This window comes from Nomascus leucogenys, chromosome 15 (genome assembly GCF_006542625.1).
Source record: "Nomascus leucogenys isolate Asia chromosome 15, Asia_NLE_v1, whole genome shotgun sequence".
In the NCBI taxonomy this organism is placed as follows: Eukaryota; Metazoa; Chordata; class Mammalia; order Primates; family Hylobatidae; genus Nomascus; species Nomascus leucogenys.
The window spans coordinates 103904261-103926913 of NC_044395.1; the positions used below are offsets into that span (position 1 = coordinate 103904261).

General features: G+C 43.2%; 1 protein-coding gene across 4 annotated transcripts in view; it reads left to right on the plus strand.

The window, feature by feature from the left end:
- EXT2 (exostosin glycosyltransferase 2) overlaps positions 1 to 22653 on the plus strand; it is a 163565-nt gene that overhangs the window by 899 nt on the left and 140013 nt on the right. Inside the window, exons 1-2 of one of the 4 annotated variants that reach the window (XM_030794660.1) lie at positions 11298 to 11584; positions 19249 to 19287. The exons of 2 other annotated variants lie outside the window; for them this stretch is intronic. In XM_030794660.1, coding sequence (XP_030650520.1) covers positions 19279 to 19287 — 9 coding nt within the window. In that variant the 5' untranslated portion in view covers positions 11298 to 11584; positions 19249 to 19278. Of the gene's footprint in view, positions 1 to 10998; positions 11585 to 19248; positions 19288 to 22653 lie in introns of those variants that run through there. One more of the 4 variants, XM_003254460.3, reaches the window with a different exon arrangement.

Sequence of the window (22653 nt, forward strand, 5' to 3'; positions counted from 1 at the left end):
GGGGCTGGAACCCTGAACTGAGGCTGCTATGAGGCCAAGCTAACCAAGGCTGGCTTTTCTACTGTAAGGATGCAGATGAGGGCCGCCTACCCCATTTGCAGGGATGCCTTAATTCAGAGGCTAAATGAGCTTCTAGATCTGACCATAAAGCTGTGTGCTGAGGAGGCTTCCCAGGTGCTGACACTCCTGCTTGGAAGCCGATGCTTTCCTTCTTTCTCTTGGTTTTTTTTTTGAGATGGAGTCTCACTTTGTCACCCAGGCTGGAGCAGTGGTGCAATCTCGGCTCACTGCAACCTCCACCTCCTGGGTTCAAGTGATTCTCCTGCCTCTGCCTCCCGAGTAGCTGGGATTACAGGTGCCTGCCACCATGCCCAGCTGATTTTTGTATTTTTAGTAGAGATGGGATTTTGCCATGTTGGCCAGGCTGGTCTCGAACTCCTGACCTCAGGTGATCCGCCTGCCTTGGCCTCCTGAAGTGTTGGAATTACAGGCATGAGCCACCACGCCCGGCCCAAGACTTCTTTTTGAGATCACTTTTCTTTTGCCTGGAGTATAGCACTTCAGTGTCCTTTGGTGAGGGTCTGCTGATGATAAACCCTCAGTTTCTGCTTGTCTGTATTTTGCTCTATTTATTTTATTTTATTTATTTTATTTTATTTTATTTGATACAGAGTCTCACTCTCTTGCCCAGGCTGGAGTGCAATGGTGTGATCTTTGTTCACTGCAACCTCTGCCTCGCATGTTCAAGTGATTCTCGTGCCTCAGCCTCCTAAGTAGCTGGAATTACGGGCATGCGCCACCACACCTAGCTAATTTGCATTTTTATTAGAGACAGGGTTTCACCATGTTGGCCAGGCTGGTCTCAAACTCCCGACCTCAGGTGATCCACCTGCCTTGGCCTCCCAAAGTGCTGGGATTACAGGCATGAGCTACCTCACCTGGCCTGCTCTATTTTTGAAAGAATTTCACTGGGTATAGGATTCCAGGTTAATAGTTATTTTCTGACTTCCATTGTCCCTGTCAAGTAGTCAGCTGTCAGTCTGTGGCTTTTTCAAAGGTGATCTGTTTCCTCTGTCTCAATGCCTTTAAAACATACTCTGATCATTGATGTTATACAGTGTTACTCTTACATATCTCGATGGTTTCTTTTTACTGATCTTATTGTGGGTATTGGGATTCTTGCATCTGTGGATTCTTTTAGCAGCTCTGGAGAGTTCTCATCAAATATTTCTTCTGCCTCATTCTCCCTCTTCTCTCCCTCTGGAATTCCTATTAAATGTATGATATAGATCAACTTGCTCTGTCTTCATGTCTCCTAATCTCTTTTTCGTATTTTCTTTCTCATCTTTCTGTGCTACATTCATGGTAATTTGTTTTGGTCTATTTTTCAGTTTAATAATTCTTTCTTTAGCTGAGTCTAATCTGCTTTAATCTAATCTATTTGAGTTTTAAATTTAAGCAAATATATTTTTGTTAGTAGAAGTTCTAAAAGTTATTCTCTATACCTCAAGCTTGTTTTTCATTTTTAAGATGGAATAAGCATAATAATAATAATAAGTTTATTTTTTGAGACAGAGTCTCACTCTGTTGCCCAGGCTGGAGTGCTGGAGTGCTGGAGTGCAGTGGCATGATCTCAGCTCAGTGCAACCTCTGTCTCTCAGGTTTGAGCGATTCTCCTGCCACAGCCTCTAAAGTAGGTAGGATTACAGGTGTGCACCACCACGCCTGGCTAATTGTTGGCATTTTTAGTAGAGATGGGGTTTTGCCATGTTGGCCAGGCTGGTCTCAAACTCCTGGCCTTAAGTGGTCCACCTGCCTCAGACTCCCAAAGTGCTGGGATTACAGGCGGGAATCACTGTACCTGGCCAATTATTTTTATATACCTCTATGCATCTTTCTATGTATTTATTATTGTATGTATCTATTTCCAGTATTCCAGTGTCTGAAATCTTTGCTGGTTTGTTTCTGCTATTCTGTCTCATGCCTTGATTCTTTGTGAGTTTAGTGATTTTTTATGGTGAGCTGTACATTTTTTGGGGAAATTTATTTGTTGGAATTCTTTGAAGTCTTAGATGAAGACAGATTCCTCAAGAGAGTTTTTGTGTGTTTATTTCTTCCAGGCAACTAGAGGCAATGCCAGTCTTCAAACTAAATATTTAGCTTTTTTTTTTTTTTTTTTTTTGGCCATCAGCTGCTGTGGATTTGGCCTGGAAATCTAGTCTGGCAAGAGCCAGCTTTTGGTTACAACTTCTCAGGTTAACTTCCCTCCTTCAACACCAAGGTTTGAGACAGCTTTCCTTGCAGTCTTTTGAAGAGGGAGGAAAGGATGCGATTCTGGTTTAGCCTTATTCTGTGGAGTTAGCTTTCTGGAGTCCTGGCTTTATTGGAGAAGAGTTTCCTATTAGATTTCTCATCTTTGGTCAGCCTCCAGGAGATTGGGAAAATAGAAGCTCAAGATCATTGTTCTGGCAAATGCCTCAAGATGAAAGCCAGCATCATAGTTGTCACTCAGTCCCATGCCTGATCATTCCTTTGTTTTGTTCCAGCTGATGCATGTGCTCGTGAAAATTGTGTTTTGTTTTTTTTTTGAGATGGAGTTTTGCTGCTGCTGTTCAGGCTGATGTGCAGTGGTGTAATCCTGGCTTACTGCAACCTCTGTCTCTTGGGTTCAAGTGAGTCTCCAGCCTCAACCTCCCGAGTAACTGGGACTACAGGCGCCCACCACCACATCCGGCTAATTTTTTTATTTTTATTTTTTAGATAGAGTCTCACTCTGTCGCCCAGGCTGGAGTGCTGTGGCGGGAATCTTGGCTCACTGCAAGCTCCGCCTCCCAGGTTCACCCCATTCTCTTGCCTCAGCCCCCCGAGTAGCTGGGACTACAGGCTCCTGCCACCACACCTGGCTAATTTTTTGTACTTTTTTAGTAGAGATGGGGTTTCACCATGTTAGCCATGATGGTCTCGATCTCCTGACCTCATGAGCCACCATGTTTTTTTTTTTTTTTTTGTATTTTTAGTAGAGACAGGGTTTCACCATGTTGGCCAGGCTGGTCACGAACTGCTGACCTCAGATGATCCTCTTGCCTCGGCTCACCAAAGTACTGGGAGTACAGGCGTGAGCCACCACGCCTGGCCTGAACATTATGTTTTTAACTAAGCATTGTTACTTGTTTTCAGTGTATGTGGCAGGGAGAGGGGGTCTTTCTTATTGTAAATGACTACGTGGGCTTTCCATTTGCACTCTCATTTAATCCTGACTTCATCACAAGGCAGATATTGCTGTCCTGGTTATGTTTTTAAGTAGAATTTCCATGGTGTATAGCTTTTCACTATTATGAATAATGCTGCTGTGAACATTCTTGAATATGACTTTTTGGGACACATATATACACATTTCCTTTTGATATGTACCTGCTAGATAATGGGGTAAGCTCAGCTTTAGTAAATACTATCAGTTTTCTAATATGATTCTACCGATGTATAGAAGTGTATAAAAATTCTGTTAGCTCCTCATCCTTGCCAACGTTTAGGTATTAATCAGGTAAAAAAGGTATGTAGAAGTATCTCATTGTAGGCTGGGCATGGTGGCTCGTGCCTGTAATCCCAGCACTTTGGGAGGCTGAGGTGGGTGGATCACCTGAGGTCAGGAGCTCGAGACCAGCCTGGCGAACATGGTGAAACCCTGTCTCTATTAAAAATACAAAAATTAGCTGAGTGTGGTGGCAGGCACCTGTAATCCCAGCTGCTCAGGAGGCTGAGGCAGGAGAATCACTTGAACCCAGGAGGCGGAGGTTGCAGTGAACCGGGATTGCGCCACTTTACTCCAGCCTGGGTGACAGAGCAAGTCTCTGTCTAAAAAAAAAAAAAAAAAAAAAAAGGAAGCATCTCATTGTAGTCTACATTTTCTTCTGTTCTGGTACAAAAACCATGTAACATTTACCATTTTAACCATTTTTAAGTGTACACTTCAGTAAGTTAAGTACGTTCCCATTGTGGTTAAACAGATCTCCAGGAGTTTTTCGTCCTGCAAAACTGCACCTCTACACCAGTTAAACCACTCTTCCTGCACGCTTCCTCTCAGCTGTTGGTAACCACTATTCTACCTTTTGTTTCTATGAATATGACTAAACCTCCTATAAGTGGAGTCACACAGTATTGGTCCTTTTGTGAATGGCTTATTTCACTTCACATAATGTCCTTATGGCTCATTCATGTCATAGCATTTGATAGGCTATCTTTCCTTGTTAAGGCTGAATAATATTCCATTATATGTCTATACCATATTTTGTTTATCATTCACCTATCCATGGTCATTACGTTGCTATCTCCTGTTGGCTTTTGTGAATAGTGCTGCTGACAGAGCAGGAGCATCACCATCTTGGACAAGCACCGTCATTTTAAAGTTCACATTGATCAGAAACTGCCCAAATCCAAAGGGCATCACTGTAATGGCTAAGGTCAGCATGACCATAAACCAAAAATTACATTTCTGACCAGAAACATTCCAAACCCTTCCCTGACTAGAGACATGCCAGCCCTGAGATAACCTCGTCTCCAGCAGGAGAGATGTCAGCCCCAAGATCACCTCCCCTCTGACCAGAGACATTCCAACCCCACCATAAACTTCTCCCTTACACACAAACATTCCAAGCCTGTGATAAGCTGTCTCTCCCTGAACCCTTAAATAATCTTAGTCTGTGAGAGAACACGCTCCTGACCGAAATCAGCCAGAAGCCCCTCTCAGTTTTATCCTCCAAAATAAGCCTGTCTTTGACTATTGAGCCACTTTTCATGTTTCTTTCCTCTTTCTTTAACTCATATACTGCTGTGAACATGGGTGTGCAGCTATCTCTTTTTTTTTTTTTTTTTTGAGACAGAGTCTCGCTCTGTCGCCCAGGCTGGAGTGCAGTGGCGCAATCTCGGCTCACTGCAAGCTCCACCTCCTGGGTTCACACGCCATTCTCCTGCCTCAGCCTCTCCGAGTAGTTGGGACTACAGGCACCCGCCACCAGGCCTGGCTAATTTTTTGTATTTTTAGTAGAGACGGGGTTTCACCGTGCAGCTATCTCTTGAAGACCGCACTGCTTTCAATGCTTTTGGATATATACCCAGAACTGGAATTGTTGGGTCATAATGGTCATTCTATTCTTAACTTTTTGAGGAGCCATCATACTGTTTTCCATAGCAGTTGCACTATTTTACAGTCCTACCAACAGTGCACAGGGTTCCAATTTCTCCATGTTCTCACTAGCACTTGTTTATGTTTTTGTTGTTGTTGTTTTTAAGATGGGGTCTTGCTCTGTTGCCCAGGCTGGAGTGCAGTGGCATGATCTCGGCTCACTGCAACCTCTGCTGCCAGGCTCAAGAGATTCTCCTGCCTCAGCCTCCCAAGTAGCTGGGATTACAGGCACGCACCACCATACTTGGCTAATTTTTGTATTTTAGTAGAGATGAGGTTTCACCATGTTGGCTGGGCTAGTCTTGAACTATTGACCTCAAGTGATTTGCCCACCTCAGCCTCCCAAAGTGCTGGGATTACAGGCACGAGCCACCTCACTGGCCTTACGTTTTTTTTGATAGCTATCCTTATAGATATGAAACAGTATCTCATTGTGGTTTTGATTTGCATTTCTCTGATAGTTAGTGATGTTTAGCATCTTTTCATACTTGTTGGCCAATTGCATATCCTCATTGGAGATATCTCTGTTCCATGTGGTTTGCATTTCCTGCTGCTAATGATATTGAACAGGTTTTCATGTGTGTATTGCCCTTTTATGTGTATTCTTTTGTGTGGTGTTTGTTTAAGAATTTTGCTGATTTAAAAAATTGTCTTTTTCTAATTGAAGTGTAGGAGTTCTTTATATAGCCTGGAAATAAGTCCTTTGTCAGATACCTTTAAATTATCAACATTCATAGTTAACAAAGTCTAAATTTTACCTTCTTTGTCCTCTACCTGAACATGAAATGACCTCAGAACACTGAGCTCTTACTCCTTTACTTTCATCTCATTTGATATTGTTGACTGGTGTATTAGCTACACCTAGTTTTTTTTGAAATGGAGTCTTGCCCTGTTGCCCAGGCTGGAGTGTAATGGTGCGATCTTGGCTCACTGAAACTTCCACCTCCAGGGTTCAAGCTATTTTCCTGCCTCAGCCTCCTGAGTGCTGGGATTACAGGCGTGCGCCACCATGCCTGGCTAATTTTTGTATTTTTAGTAGAGACAGGGTTTCACCATGTTGGCCAGGCTGGTCTCAAACTCCTGACCTCAAGTGATCCACCTCCCTTGGCTGCCCAAAGTGCTGGGATTACATAGGCATGAGCCACCACGCCCAGCCCTAGTTTTTAAATTTCTAAATTATTTTTCTAGTTTTATACAGTCAGTATTTGTTTTGATTTACCCACAGGTTTATCAGTTTCATTGTTTCCCAGCCCTACTTTATTGCAGTACTTCCTTTTGGTTTTAATTTTTTCCTTCCTAACATTCTTAAGAAGTTCCTTTAGGATCTATTGATGGTAATCTCTTTCTATTTGTATTTGTCTAAGATAGCTTTACTTCCCTGTTATTCTTCAAAGATGGTTTTATTGGGTATAAAATTATACATCATTAACTATTGCCCTCTCAGCCTTTTTACCATGATTTTTTGGCTTTAGGTTTTTGTTGTTGAGAAGTCTATTAGTCTCATTGTTAGTTCATTGCAGGTGATCATCTCTGCTCAATTTTGGAAAATTCTTAGCTATCATCTCCTTGGATATTACCTTCACCTCGTTTTCTCTATTCCCTCCTTTTAGATATCTGCCATTTTCTTCATCTCTCCTCTCCCTCTCTTAACTTCTCTTTCCTATATTTAATTCCTTTGTTTCCTGTCTTTCAGATCGATCGTTGTTGTTTCTAACCTACTATTTAACTTATGCATTGACTTTTCAATTTCGATGTTTATATTTAGTACATTTTCAGTCTCCTTGGTCTTTTAAAAATATAACATCTGATTTCTTTGTAATGTTTTACATTTCATTTTAAGTCTTTGAGTGCTATAAATGTACTTGTTTTATATTTATATATCATAATTCAATTATATATAGTTCTCGGGGATTAAATTTCTGCTGTTTGTGATTTCTGGTGGTTTGTTTTCTCATATACTTTATAGTTCTGAATTGTGAGTTTACGTTTGTCTGGGTTTTATTTGTCAGAGTCGTAGGTAGCTTGTGTTGAGGATGTGGGTCTCCAGAGGGGATTTGTTTCCTTCTGTTGGGTGTCTTTGGGTGCTACCAACCTGGGAATACTGTATGTTACTATCTTGGCTTGGAGCTTCCTAGACCATGCTGGTAGTATAAATTCAAACCCCAGATGGTTGTAAAGCTTGATTGCTATGAACTGAATGTTCATCCCCTCCCACACCTCATTCATATGTTGAAGTCCTAATCCCCAGTGTGATGATTATTGGAGGTGGGGCCTTTGGGATGTAATTAGGTCTTGAGGGTGCAATCCTCGAGTAGGATTAGTGCCCTGACAAGAAGAGACACAGAAAGGTCTTTTTCTCCACCATGTGAGAATATAGCAAGAAGGTAACCCTCTGCAAACCAGGAAAAGAGCCCTCATCAGGAACCAAATTGGCCAGCACCTTGATCTTGGACTTCCTAGCCTCTAGAGCTGGGAGAGAGAAATTCCTGTTGTTTAAGCCACCCAATCTGTGGTATTTTTGTTATAGCAGCCCGAACTGACTAAGACATGCATGTTAAAGATCATCAGTGAGACCCTCTTTTTCCACTCCCTGGACAAGACAGGTAAGTTTCTTTGGTGGATATTGAGCAAATTTTTTCCAGTATTCCCTGTTGGGTGTAATTCTTGAAGATCCTAGCTTTATGGGTTTCTTTGTATCAGCTTCCTGACTTGTATGCCCAAGATAGTTATAGCTTCAATGTCATTTCTATTATTTCAGCTTCATTTTTGACTTTGGATGTTTTCCTTACTTTTTTTTGTGCGTGAGCTCAGCTATTCACTTGAGAAGGTATTCCTTATATTTCACCTGGTTAGGTGTTTTTTAGCCTACCATGCTGCCTGCCAGTGCTGTTTTAAGCTGAGCCAACCTAAGGTCCCACAGATCAATTATATTATGGAGCCCTTTTCTTTAGAGAATATGCCTTTTTCCATTCTTGGCTATCTCTGTTACAGTAGACTCTTGAATAATGTGGGGGTTGAGTTGCCAATCCCCTAAGCAGTTGAAAAATGATATATAACTTTTGACTCCCCCAAAACTTAACTACTAATAGCCTTCTGTTGACTGGAAGCCTTACTAATAATGTAAATAGTCTATTAAACATATTTTATATGTTATATAAAATACTGTATTCTTACAATAAAGTAAGCAAGAGAAAAGAAAATGTTATTAAGAAAGTCAAGAGGAAGAAAAATATATTTACTATTCATTAAGTGGAAATCATAACGATCTTCATCCTCCTCAGCTTCATGTTGAGTAGGCCAAGGAGGAGAAGGAAGGGGGGTTGGTTCCACTGTCTCAGGAGTGGCAGAGGCAGAATAGGTAGCAGAGGTGGAAAGAGAAGCTGGAGAGGCAGGCACACTTGGTGTAACTTTTATTGAAAAAAAAATCTGCACAGCAGTGGATCTGCAAAGTTTAATTACCTGTGTTGTTCAAGAATCAACTGTATTTAGAGGAAGTGCTAAATATGGGATTCAACCCTACACCAGCTATTTCTCCTAATTGGAAACTCACTTTCCCCTGATGACACTTTTCCACGAAAGCCATTCTCTTTCTAACCCTGACTTTCATATTTCCTGACTCACTGGGTAAGGGGGTATCTGTGTAATCTTTGCTTTGCCCTGTACCTTCAAATTCAGTAAAGCAGTATCTTTAATACAACTTCTTCTTCAACCACCAGCTACTAAGACGCTTTTCTGCCTTCTCAGAAACTTCAGGTCCTGGCTTATAATTTATTTCCCACTCCTCCCTGAAGTCATCCTTGGATACTTTCACATCATGTAGCTTATAATTTCACAGCTTCTATATTTTCCCACCTCCCTCACTTGCATGGTTTCTATGCCTAGAAATGTAGCCACACTGGATTGAAAAACACTTGCTCTTTCTGATTGCTTTTCCTTCTTTATTTTTATTTATTTATTACTTTTTTTTTTTTTTTGCAGAGATGGGGGGTCTCACTTTTTTGCCTAGGCTGGTATTGAACTTGTGGTCTCAAGTGATCCTCCTGCCTCGGCCTCCCAAAGTGCTGGGGTTACAGATGTGAGCCATTCTGCCCAGCTGCTTTTCCTTCTTTAACACATGCCCATGACTTTCTTTCTCTGCCTGGAATGCCCTTTTCACCTCTCTGCCTGTCAAAATACTAAGTATCCTCCATGATACACAAAGATATCAACTGTTGATTGAACTCTTCCTAGATCTTTCCAACTGGATGTCACCTCTTTTTTTTTTTTTTTTGAATTCTGTAGCATTTTGTTTATATTCTTCTATGCCACTTTTTACCTTCTCCTTTGAGTAATCTTATTGTCTTATTTCTAGTTAGCTCCTCCCAGTGTCTAGGCATCCTTTCTCCATTCAACAAATATTTATTGAGCGATTAACTATATGCCAGGCATTAGGCAAGTTTAAGGTTATAAAAAATGAAGAAGATAGGCAGCGTTGTGTGAAGCTGTGCCTCACACAGTTCTTTAACACGGCAAATTCTCATTTTATAAAAGAAAGGATGAAAAACATACATGTTTAAAATACAGATAAATATGAAGAAGAAAAAAAGAGGCCACAATCTTCCAGACCAGATAGCTATTGTTGACTTATTTCAAAAAGTGAAAACAATATTCCCTGGGATAAGAGAAATTTGGATACAGTTCCACTGGTGATTGTCACTGCTCTCCACCCATCCAGTTCTCAAATGGGGTGGATGTGTGCTCCATTTTGTATCATTTGCAGGGGGGATTTGATTTGGAAAGCAGAGCAATGCCCCCTTGGATGTGGGGAAGCAGAACATGAGTGTCCCATCCCCAGAATGTCCTCATCCCAGTCTCCCTAGATCTGTGACAAGCAGGCATTAACTCACAAAAATATCCCTGGAATTGAGGTTGCTGCCAGAAGCCTCTGTAGGTATCTAGTCTCAGAATCATCACTTTGAATATTTAAGCTATCAGTGACAACTTCCACCAGATGGCGCCAAAGTACATCTGGGACCAGAAGGCATTTGGATCCCGTAGCCAGACCCACAACTCTACCAAACCAGCATCGCAGGCCCAGGGGTCATTTCATTAACCTCTCAATAACATCACTGAATTTTAATTTAATTTTTTAGGCTCCACTTACTGCTTTATGACAGCGGTTTTACTGTGCATGGTGTAGGGCTAAATCATGTAAACATGTAAATAATAGAGAAAGATACAAAACAAAAATGCGGTTTTTTTTTTTTTTTTTTTTTGGAGACAGGGTCTTGCTCTATCACCCAGGCTGGAGTGCAGTGGCACGACCACGGCCCACTGCAGCCTTGACCTCTTGGGTTCAAGCAATCTTCCTACCTCTACCTCCTGAGTAGTTGGGACTACAAGCGGGTGCTACGATGCCTAGTTAACTTTTTATTTTTTGTAGAGATGGGGTCTTGCTCTGCTGCCCAGGCTGGTCTCAAACTCTTGGGCTCAAGCGATCCTCTCGCTTAGGCCTCCCAAAATGCTGGAATTACAGGCGTGAGCCACGTTGCCTGGCCATAAATGCTTCCATTTCCGCCTCGACAACTACTCCAGCTGAAGCTGTTCGTTTCTTCTTGCATTCCTTCCAGAAAAAAGTTATACACATGCCTGAATATAAGCACCTACTTTATGTATTTCTCCCTCTTGTTTTTGCATATGCATAGTTTACCTAAAAGTGACGGTACTTGCCCGCTGTTTTGGACTACGCTTTGATCTTGACTAATATCTTGCAGATATTTCCTTACCCAAATATATTGCACTATCTCACATTATTCAAATCAATCAAATTCCATAATTTATTTCGATTGCGTCTAGCATTTCGCTATGACTAGAAAGAATGCTGTCATGGAAATTTTTGACAAACACTGTTGAGGATACCCACAGGGCAAACTCCATACAGAAAGCTTGTTGGAACGAAGGGTACCAGCATTTTCCGTTTGATGGATAGTACCAAATTGCCCTCCAGGAATGTTGTACGCTCACCAGAACTGATTATAATAAAACGTCTACATATTTGTTAGTTTTATAAGTGACGCGTGGTGTCTCGTTTGGGTTTAAGGATTCTTTAATTATGAATGAGGCTATCTGAGCATTTCACTGCGGAGCCTGAGCGCGCCTGCCTGGGAAAACACTGCAGCGGTGCTCTGACTCCTCCTGTCCAGCAGGAGGCGCGGCCCGGCCGCTCCCGCATGCGCAGTGCGCTCGGTGTCAGACGGCCCGGATCCCGGTCACCGGCCCATCGCTCGTTGCTCGCTAGCCCAGACTCGGCCCTGGCGGTGGCGGCTGGCGACTCGGCGCGATCCGACCTGGGCGGAGGTGGCCCGCGCCCCGCGGCATGAGCCGGTGACCAAGCGCGGGGCCGAGCGGGAGGCAGCCGTGGCCGAGGTAAGCGCGGCGCTCCAGGGCGGCGGCCGGGCGGGCGCTGGGGCGAGGGCTCGGGCCTCCGGGGGCCGCGGCTGGGTCGGGACAAGGGCCGAGGGAGCGCGGTCGCGCGGAGGCTCCGTGGAGGCCCGTGGGCTGCGAGAGGCCACCCCCAGCCCCGCCGGGGCTGTGACAATGACTGCCCGCTTTTGGAGCGCTCCGATTTGCACTCCTGCTTCTCCTTCTCCCCCGGCGGCGGCCGCGCTTTCAGCATCTTGGTACCCACCTGTGCTCCTAGCCAACCTTCGCCCCCAGTCCGCTCCTTCCTTTCCTCCTGCGACCCGCCCTCCGCCCTCCGCCGTGACCCCTCCCTTCCTGCTGCCACCTTCTCGCCAGCCACAGGGATCTGATTCCTCCCAGGGGGATGTCCTGCGCCTCAGGGTCCGGTGGTGGCCTGCGGCATCCCCTGCGGTGCCGGAAGCCGTGGGACGAGGTGGGGAAGGGGCCAGGGGCATGTTAGGCCGGGGACTGGGTGGCCGGGGCCGTGTTAGGCCGGGGACTGGGTGGCCGGGGTCATCTTGGGCCAGGCACTAGGTGGCTGGGGGCGTGTTAGGCAGGGGACTGGGTGGCCGGGGGCCTGTCAGGACCGGGCAGGAGTATGTTAGGCTGCGGACTAGATTGCTGGTGGCATGTTAGGCCAGGGACTAGGTGGCCCGGGGGTGTGTCGGGCTGGGGCCAGGGGCATGTTAGTCTGGGGACTAGGTGGCCAGAAGCACACTGGCTCTGGGCTTCAACTTGATGCCCAGGGGTGTTTGGGGCTTTGTTACATTCGGTGGGAACCAGATCTAAACACACAATTTTGAGAATCAAAGAATTGCTTGGTGTTACCGATTGGGCAGTGCTAATCTAGAAAGGTTCTTGACTTATTTGTGTGAAGATATGGTCTTGAAATATGTCCGTTTAAATTCTTCTTGTAAGTCTTAACTTCTTGTAAGTCAGGTAAGTGCTCTATGTACTTTAACTGGACTTAGTTCGTAACTTTCAGAACTCAAAGGCTATTCTCTATAATAAAATAGATGATTCAGTTTCCATCATTCACTTTCCCCGACTTCCTGGTTGCATGTGAGGGTATGAATGGATAATCAGTTTTGGGGCCAGACTGCCATGCTGTGAATCCTAGCTTTGGCATTTCCAGTTGTGTAATATTGGGCCAGGTACTTAAACTTTCTGTTGTACTATCCCCCTCTGTAAAATGAGGGTAATAATAGCTTGGCTTATAGTGCTATTATGAAGATTAAAGAAGTTAACACTATAAGGTGCTTAAAACAGACCCTGGCATGTAGTAAGTGCTTAGTAAGATTTATACATTAATTATGTAATGACACACATTGTCTTATGGCATAATTCCCATGATTAAAAGGGTATTGTTTTTAATTGAAAATAATTTTTAGGGGCATTTAGCCATAACAACTTTAATTATAAAGAATCCTATCAAGTAAGGAATGAATTGTGGCTTTTTTTTGCTTTTGCTTATATTTGGTTCCTCTGTTTTTCCGAACGGTTGGGTTAAGATCCAGTGTAGCAGTGGCCCCGGGAGTTCAGCTGTAAGGGCCTTTCTAAAAAGGTTAAGAAGAGGCCAGGCGTGGTGGCTCACGCCTGTAATCCCAACACTTTGGGAGGCCGAGGTGGGTGGATCACTTGAGGTCAGGAGTTCAAGACCAGCCTGGCCAACGTGATGAAACCTTGTCTCTACTAAAAATACAAAAAAATTAGCCGGATGTGGTAGCACACGATTGTAATCCCAGCTACTTGGGAGGCTGAGGTTGTAGTGAGTTGAGATTGTGCCACTACACTCCAGCCTGAGTGACAGAGCGAGACTCCATCTCAAAAAAATAAATAAATAAATAAATAAAAATAAAAAGTTTAAGACGACAAGAGACTGTGACTGAAAACATTGGACTAAGTGGATTGGATATAACCTGAAGCACCAAGGAAAGGTTATTCAGGCAAATTTTAGGAATAAATAATTCCAGGAACAGAAAATGCATCTCATCCTCACAATAGATTGGGGTTAAAAGACTTTTCCAGTGACTCATTGCCTGACAGCTAGCCAGATGATTCCAGTATTTTGCAGGGGCAGGTTTGATGTGTTTCAAGGTGATAGAGTTTGTAGGGCTGAATTCTTGTTTTGATCCAGGTTATGGTATTGTATGGAATAAACTTCATTAGTAGAAGATTCCTTTCAGTCTGTCATCTTCCGGGGATTTTAACTTCTTGCTGGTAGGGAGCAGTCTCATTGGACAGAAAGATTATGACTTGTTTCCTCAGATGATGGTTTGGAGATACCCCGTCTTTCTGTGCTTTGGCGTGTGAAAACCGTTTGGGGAGGATTGGTTCTGTGTGTTACAGGGGTGAGGTTGGAGTGTCCTGAGTCAGCACTGTCACTTCAGTCTAGGCTGGCAGTTTTACAAAAGGGGTCCAGTGTAGCACAGGTTTATAAAGGCAGGGGTGCAGGCTGGGCGCGGTGGCTCAATCCTGTAATCCCAGCACTTTGGGAGGCTGAGGTAGGTGGGTTACCTGAGGTCAGGAGTTCAAGACCAGCCTGGCCAACATGGCAAAACTCCGTCTCTACTAAAAAATACAAAAAATTAGCCAGGCGTGGTGGTGGGCGCCTGTAATCCCAGTGACTTGGGAGGCTGAGGCACGAGAATCACTTGAACCCAGGAGGCAGAGGTTGCAGTGAGCTGTGATGACACTACTGCACTCCAGCCTGGGCAACAGAGAGAGATTCTGTCTCAAAAAAAAAAAAAAAAAAAAAAAAAGCAGGGGTGGGGAAAGTAATGGTGCTCTTTGGATGTGTTTGCATATGATGGGTGGTGGGAGAGGAGGGTGTTCGGGGTGGGTACAGAAGATTCAGAGTCTATGGAAATATCTAGTCATTCCCCCTCCTCCTTTGGAAATTCCTTCCAATTTAGGAAAGATAATAGTAAGAGGCTGTCACATATAATAACTCAAAACTTGGATGCTAAACCATGTGCACCTATGGAACTGGGAAGGATAGAGACATTTGTTCGTTCAACAAATATTTATGTTTATATTAAGTATGTTCTATTTTCTTTTTTCTCCTTGGAGACAGGGTCTCCATTGTTGCCCAGACTGGAGTACAGTGATGCAGTCATGGCTCACTGCAGCCTCAACCTCCAGGGTTCAAGAAACCCTCCCACCTCAGCCTCCCAAGTAGCTGGGAGTGTAGTCGTGCACCACCACACCTGGCTAGTTTTTGTTTTTTTTTTGTTTGTTTGTTTGGTTGGTTGGTTTTGAGATGGAGTCTCGTACTTTCACCCAGGCTGCACTGCAGTGGTGCCATCTCAGCTCACTGCAAGCTCTGCCTCCCGGGTTCATGCCATTCTCCTGCCTCAGCCTCCTGAGTAGCTGGGACTACAGGCACCCGCCACCACGCCTGGCTAATTTTTTGTATTTTTAGTAGAGACAGGGTTTCACCATGTTAGCCAGGATGGCCTCGATTTCCTGACCTTGTGATTCGCCCGCCTCAGCCTCCCAAAGTGCTGGGATTACAGGTGTGAGCCACTGTGTCTGGCTTAAATATATGTTCTAGATTTGGTATTAGATGCTAGGAATACTGAGCAGAGATGAACAAACTGATTACAGGAAAAAATCACAACCAGTAGAGGAGACAGACTTGTAAATACTTAACCAATTCATAAAATGTGGCAAGTGCTAGAATAAAGTGTATAAAAGGTGATGTGGGTGCTCACAGGGAAGATCCTCTCTCTGTAAAGCACTGCTTAGTAAGGGGCTTTTCCCCTTTCTTTTCTCATCCTTTCCCTCTCATTTCTGCTATTGTTTATTCCACCTCAAGTGCTTGCTTTTATTCCTCAGAGTTTGATACAGATGTGTGGGAGTTCACTTAGCTTGTGTCGACACACTTCACAAGCATGGAGGAGTTTACATGTCTGGGGGCATCCCTCAGCCAGTGCGAGGTGGGCTTTGGTGGTTGAATGATGTGGCTTCCCTCCAAAGGGACAGCTCTGAAGTGTGTTCTCCATGCTTCTCCGGAGGGATCCTAGAAGGACTGGGTATTGTGGCCTAGCTCAGTCTGGTGAGCAGCTCAAGTGTGCACCCTTCTGACTCCTCTCCTTACTTCCTCACTCTGGCTTTCTGGATTCACCTTTTGCAAGCTACTTGCACCCAAGTTGTTTTCTCTTAGTTTGGCAGAGCACAAACCAAGACCCTTGGTACTAGAAGTGGCTCTAGAAAGCAGGCTGTGAGATAGTATTGTGAAAATGGAATCACTCACCCTCAGTTGGCAACAAGGACCTCTTTGCTAGTATTAATTGAGGTGTTGGTAACCCCTGGTACTCTCTAACATCACAGATGTAGTAAGACTGTCACCACCAGTGGTTTAGGATGAGACTCAGGTGGAAGGAAAAGCATTGGCTAGTATGGTAGCTCTAGCACTCAAGCAGTGTATGGACAATGGTAATGATAAGGATAGTGGAGTTGACTGGCTCTTGTTATTTTCCTTAGAAGCCTTGGGGTAAGAGAATGCCATGCCCAGATCAGCCAGACATGAACTCAGGGTTCACTGTGAAAGACAGGAGGCTCTATGGCCTCATCTCCTGCAGCTGCAGGGCGGGCTCTGTTGAAGATTGGGCCCAGAATTTAATTATACTTGTGGCAGAATTGCAAAGCAAGCTGAATGCACAGCCTTGACAGGTTGCCTCTGCTAAAGTCAGGGCAATGGTAGCAGGATGTGAGACCCTGAGACCTGGATGGAGATATTTGGGTGGAGGCACCGAGAACTTTGAATTCCCACATTTCCTTAGATCCCTTGGGCCAGTAGAGGTATGCACCTCTCTGATGCAGAGGACAGCAGTTTCTCCTTGCCTGGACACTGTGCAGAGCTCTCACTTGAGGCAGATGCCTCCCATATGATTCTTGTGCTCCTCAAGATCTGCCTTCCCCTCCCCTCAGATCTCAGCATTGCCTGAGCAGGAAAGCAGTTTCTTAAGGAGTTGCAGGACCTGGCTAATATGGACCAGCAGAAACTGAGGAAACACAGTGGGTTGAGGGTGGGGTGGGAGAATCTTAAGGGTGTTGGACCAAAGGTGGGGGTATTGGTGGACTATAAAGCTGGAGAGGAGAGAACCTGTTGACCAGTGAGCATTCTCTCATGATTCAGGATTTGGTGACCTAGCAAGGACAGCTGGAGCCAGTCTTGGTATGCAGCTGGGCAGGCTCCTTGAAGCATGGACACAACAACCCATACCAGTGGTTTGCAACCAGGGCTGATTTTGCCTCCCCAAGGGATATTTGGCAATGTCTGGATATATTTTTAGTTGTTACAGCTGGAGGTTGCTTCTGGCTTCTACTGAGTAGGGGTGCTATTCATCCACCTCCAATGTACAGAATATCTCCCCACAAAAAAGAGTTATCTGGCCTAAAATGTCATAGTGCTAAGGTTAAGTCACTTTGGACTGCAATAAATGAGGTGGAGGCATCAGAGCTATCTTGGCAGAGTATTGAGGAAGGAATCACCTGCACTTCCTGCCTGTTTTCCTGGGAGGGCCTATTCCTTTCACTCTGCTAATGTGGAATGCCCAGTGAGGGGACCTGCATCTTTGAGAAGCCCAGTGTTGGCTGTCTTCTGTAGGACAAGATTGACCTTAGGAGATGTTAATATGAAACTAGGTTCCCAAGTATCAATGAGGATGATAGGATTCTGAGATAGTGGAGGCCAGATGGTGGCAGTTAATCATCAGAGACAAGGTAGACATAGTGCCCAGCGTGGGCAGCAAGGCTGGACTCACAACTGGGGAATCTTGACCCACTCTGATGCGAATAGAGCATGGTGTTTCTAAGATGGGCAGCTAACCGTGATGCTGCTTGACTTGTATAGTAAGTAAAAAAAAAAAAATTAATAAGCTGGCAAGTAGAAGATTGATGTCAGCTGCTACAATGGAAAAATCACTATCTCTCACCTTGTGTTCAGACATGAGCCATTTCTTAGACCCATATCCCATGAATTGAAGGGGAGGCTAGATCTCTTTCAGGAAAGATCTTGCAACATTCCTGCACATATAGGCAGACATTCTCCCATCCTTCCTCAAGGGAACTGCAGATCTTTATCAGAATAGCTGTACAGCAAAGAAAGTATAATATTTAGACCTTTATAGGGCTGTTGAATATAGGGTCTGGGCTGATAACAGTACCAGGCAACCCTCAACCAATAGTGGATAGGTGTGCAGACAGATGCTGCAGCCTCCCATCCTGCTTAGGGACCAGCTGTATTCTAAATGAGTCTTCAGAGGGATCCTGGTAGCCTTAGGAGCCCCTGTTGCCCACTGCAGTAACCAGCCTAAGAACACACTTTTTATTGGCTTTGCCCTGTTGCCTGTCTCCTTGCTCCCTCACTGTGGCTTTCTGAGATCACCTCCCAAGTAAGTAGACTACTTGCACTCTTGTCTTTGTCTCTGTCTCTCTCTTTTTTTTTTTTTTTTTTTTGCATGGGGTCGGGGGTATGAGGGGAGTCAAACTATGACAGGTAGCAAGCAAAATGTGATACTTAAGACTAACATAGTGGGTATCAGTTCCCTCTTCCTTCTGCTGAGGCCCCTTGGGACTCTGGAGTCAGTTCCTGTGGCTCCATATCTTCTCCAACAGTACTTGGTGGTGTCTGACTCTTAATTTACCTATGCTGTTGGGTATAGGTCTCACTGTGGTTTTACTTTCCATGACCATTAAGGAGAATAAACATCTTTTGATATGTTTATGTGCCCTTTTTGCCTTTTCTGTGAAATTCCTGTTTAAGTGTGTTTTCTGTTTTTTGTTTGTTTTGTTTTCTTTTTGTTTGTTTTTTTCTTATTGCTTTGCACAGTTTATTCTGGTTGCAAGTCCCTATTGCTTATATGTGCTGGAAATATATTCTTCAGGCTTGCAGCTTGTCTTTTTACTTCCTTATTGTGTTTTTGATGGAAAATTCTTAATGGTTTGTGGTTTTTGTGTTTTGGAAATCATTCTCTGCCAGATGTCATTGATATTCTCTATTGTGTTCTAAATATTTTATAGTTTTTCCTTTTACATTTAGTTTTAAATAGATTTTTCTCCCCTTTGGCTGCTTTTAATATTCTTCTTTAACTTTCTTTTTAGCAGTTTGGCTTTGATATATCCAGGTAGCATTTTCTATATATATATACATATATATATGTATATATATATATGTTCTGCTCTGAGTTGAGCATCTTGAGTCTGTGAATTGATGTATTTTATCATTTTTGGAAAAACTTAACAAAACACAGTTGGATTATCCCATCTGCTTCTACGTTCAGTCTGTTGCGGTGTCATATGTCATGTAGCCTCTGGAAGATGGAAGTGAATAAAGCAAATGTCAGTATTAAACTAGTATAAGCCCTCTGAAAGGGCCTGGGGTGCCTGAAGCATACTTCAAGAGCCACTGTTCTAAGGTTTTGGTGTGAAACATGTGCTAGCCTCCTCAAATGAGCTTTGGAGTGTTTCCTCTTTTTTTTTTCTGAGCTCTGGAATAATTTGTGGAAAATTGGAATTATTATTTCTTGAATATTTGGTAGAACTTGGAAAATTTTCTGGGCCTGGAATTTTCTTTATAGGGAGATTTTTAAACTTTTGATTCAGTGTCTTTAATGTTATAGAGCTACTCAGAGTTGCTGTTTCTCCTTGAGATGCTTTTGGTAAGTATATTTTAAAATAATTTTTCCATGTTATCTGAGTTTTCAAATGTACTGGCATAAATTCATTGATACCATCTTATCTTTTAAATATATGCAGCATTTAGAGTTATGTTCCCCTTTTCAGGTATTTATTTGCACCTTTTTCCTTGAATTCTTGATTAATCTTACCAGAATTTTATTAGTCTGTTTTTAAAAAAACAACTTTAACCTTGTTGACCATTTCTATTTTGTTTTTTAATTAATTTCTGTGCTTTTATTATTTTCTTCTGTTATCTTTGGTTTTACTTTGTTGTGATATGTCTTTTTTATAGTTAATCTGCAACTCATAAAGATTTGTAAAGCTCATGTGTGAATACAGTTTTTGTTCCCTTAACCTCAATTTTGTCATATATAGAAACTATTTTTCAAACTATGGAGGACCCATTATTGGGTGGTGTAATTGATCTAGTAGGTTATGGCCAGAATTTTTTAAAAGCAATAGAATAACAGAGTAGAAAAATGGAGGGTTCATTGCATGTTCTGTGGCTAACACTGTGTACTCACAGTACATAGCTTAAAAGTTGTTTTTTGAAACTTTATTTAAAATATCCATATACACACACATATATATCTGTCTATATTGGGTCACAATATAACATATATTTCTTACTGTCAATTTTAGTTTAACAAAGTTTTGAAAAACACTATTAAAGGGTAGTTTGTCTAATATTAATAAAGGTTTCAAACCAGATGGCACAAAATACGTGAAGAGCTTGTTTTTAAATGCCATATTCTGTGGCCCTATTTTAAACTTACTGATAACAGCCTCCAGTGGTGGGGCCAAGGAATCTGTTTTAACAAACTCTTGTGCTTCTTATCCTTCAGGTGTTGGGAAACCACTGATTCAAGTATACACATAGACCTTGAGAGCTTCTCGGGAAGTTCTAACATGGGCCAGCGGAGGGCAGCTCCTTGCCTGCATTTGTCCCAAAACTTCCTGTCTTCAAACTCCAGGAGGGATATGCAGAATGGCAAGGAAGCCATACCATAGGGTGGGCCTGGAGCTGGTAGGGGATGGGAGCAGGCAGGAATATTCTGCTGACTGTCAGAATGATAGAAAAAGTGAAATCGCTGTCATGCCACATTTCTGTCATAGAACAACTAGAATATATTGAGTGACTGATGTATATACTCCAAAGATGATAATCTTTTAAGCTCAAAATGTATGAATTTTCATGTATTAGCCAATGATAGGCAAATTCCTTGTTATGTTCCAGTTTCTGGTCTTAGAGAGATATGACTTGAAATGATTCATGACTGTTTAGCGTATCTTACCCCCAAACTGAAAGTGATTGCAACATTCAAGCTTGGCAATACTCAACTCGCTAGGCAGGAAGCAGTTTACCATGTGGGCACTGATGGGGAGAGCTCCATTTATCCGAAGTAAAAATGGTTGATAAACTCTAAGATGGTCTATGAGCTTTTCAGTTACTTCCCATTATATTAATAGCTTTCCTGGAAGATCCGTGAGTAGAATGATACCATTTTGTTTATTTATTTTTATTTTATTTTATTTTTTGAGGAAGAGTCTTGCTCTGTTGCCCAGGCTGGAGTGCAGTGGCACAGTCTTGGTTCACTGCACCTCCACCTCCCAGGTTTAAGTGACTGTCTTGCCTCAGCCTCCTGAGTAGCTGGGATTACAGGTGTCCGCCATCACGCCTGGCTAATTTTTGTATTTTTAGTAGAGATGGAGTTTCACCATGTTGGCTAGGCTGGTCTTCAACTCCTGATCTCAGGTGATCTGTCTGCCTTGGCCTCCCAAAGTGCTGGGATTATAGGCATGAGCCACTGTGCCCAGCTGTCTTTTTGTGGATTGGGATTTTGACATGCAGGATGCCAAAACAGCTTGTTGCAGTAACATGGTAGGTATGTGGCAGATGATGCAGCCACACTCAAGGCTCTGCCCTCCCCTGAAACAGTATCTGGGAATCACATAGGAGAAGCTTGTTTGGTAAGGATCTTAAATTGTGGTCTGCATGGGAACTCTACATTTTTAGCTGAGGACTACAAATTTTCTTTACATCTCAGTCAATAATGCTTATTGGCTGTTTTATTTATCTATGGCTGTATAACAAACCACCCCAAAACTTAGAAGCTTAAAACAACAACAGTCATTTATTTGCTGATGATTGTGGAATCTGTGCAGAGCTTGGTGGGGATGGCTCATCTCTTCCCTAATGGTTTTGACTGAGATCTCTGTGTCCACTGGGGCAGCTTGCCTTCCACTGGGAGCTCAGCTTCCTTAGAGCATGGCAGCTGGATTCTAAGAGTGCAAAGGCAGACTCTATAGGGCCTCTCAAGTCCTGCGCTCAGAAGTCCCAAAACATCACTTCAGCCACATTTTCTTGGTCAAAGCAAATCATAAAGCTAGCCTAGATTTGTGGGGAAGGGACATGGATTCTACATTTTGTTTGGAGAAGTACCATCCAAATTCAGGGATGGAAAGAACTGTTGGTGTTCATCTTTGTAAATGAATCTACCACATTGGCCCTTTTCCTCCCTTTCTCCCTTGTCTTTCTCTTCCTCTTCCTCCCTCCCTTTGTCTCTCCTACCCCATTCCTTTCTTCATTTCTTCCATTTATCTAAATGCAACTATCACCTTCGTTATAAATCATCACCATATGTTTTATTTAAAGATGAAAGATTAATTTTTTTCTTATTGATATCCTTTTGTACTTAATAGATACTTTCCTAGTGGTGTTTTTACATTCTGCCTTTTGTTATAGCTTTGTTTTCTCTCCCTCATTAGAGTAGGGTCTTTGCTTTCATCTTTGTTTTCTTCACAGTACGTGATGGGTGCTCAATAATGGTTTGAATGAATAAGTGAACGAAAACAGATTATTTTTCTTTTGACACAGGGTCTTGCTCTGTCACTTGGGCTGGAGTGCAGTGGCACGATCTCGGCTCACCGCAACCTCCACCTCCTGGATTCAAGCAATTCTCCTGCCTCAGCCTCCCAAGTAGCTGAGATTACAGCTGCATGCCACCACACCTGGCTAATTTTTGTATTTTTGGTAGAGACGGGTTTTGTCATGTTGGCCAGGCTGGTCTTGAACTCCTGACCTCAGGTGATCCACCTACCTTGGCCTCCCAAGGTGCTGGGATTATAGATGTGAGCCACCGCACCTGGCTGAAAACAGATTTTGGAATGATGAAGCATCAGTTTGTCCAGTTAAATCATTATTTTATGTTAAGCAAGTGTTTTGAAATAAAATAACTGTCTTTTGCTATTCCACTTTTGATTTTTCTGCCTTGGTCAGAGCCCTCCTTCCCAGAGTCTCACATTTGCCAGCTTCTGCTTTAAGTAAATGTATATTGATAGGGTAT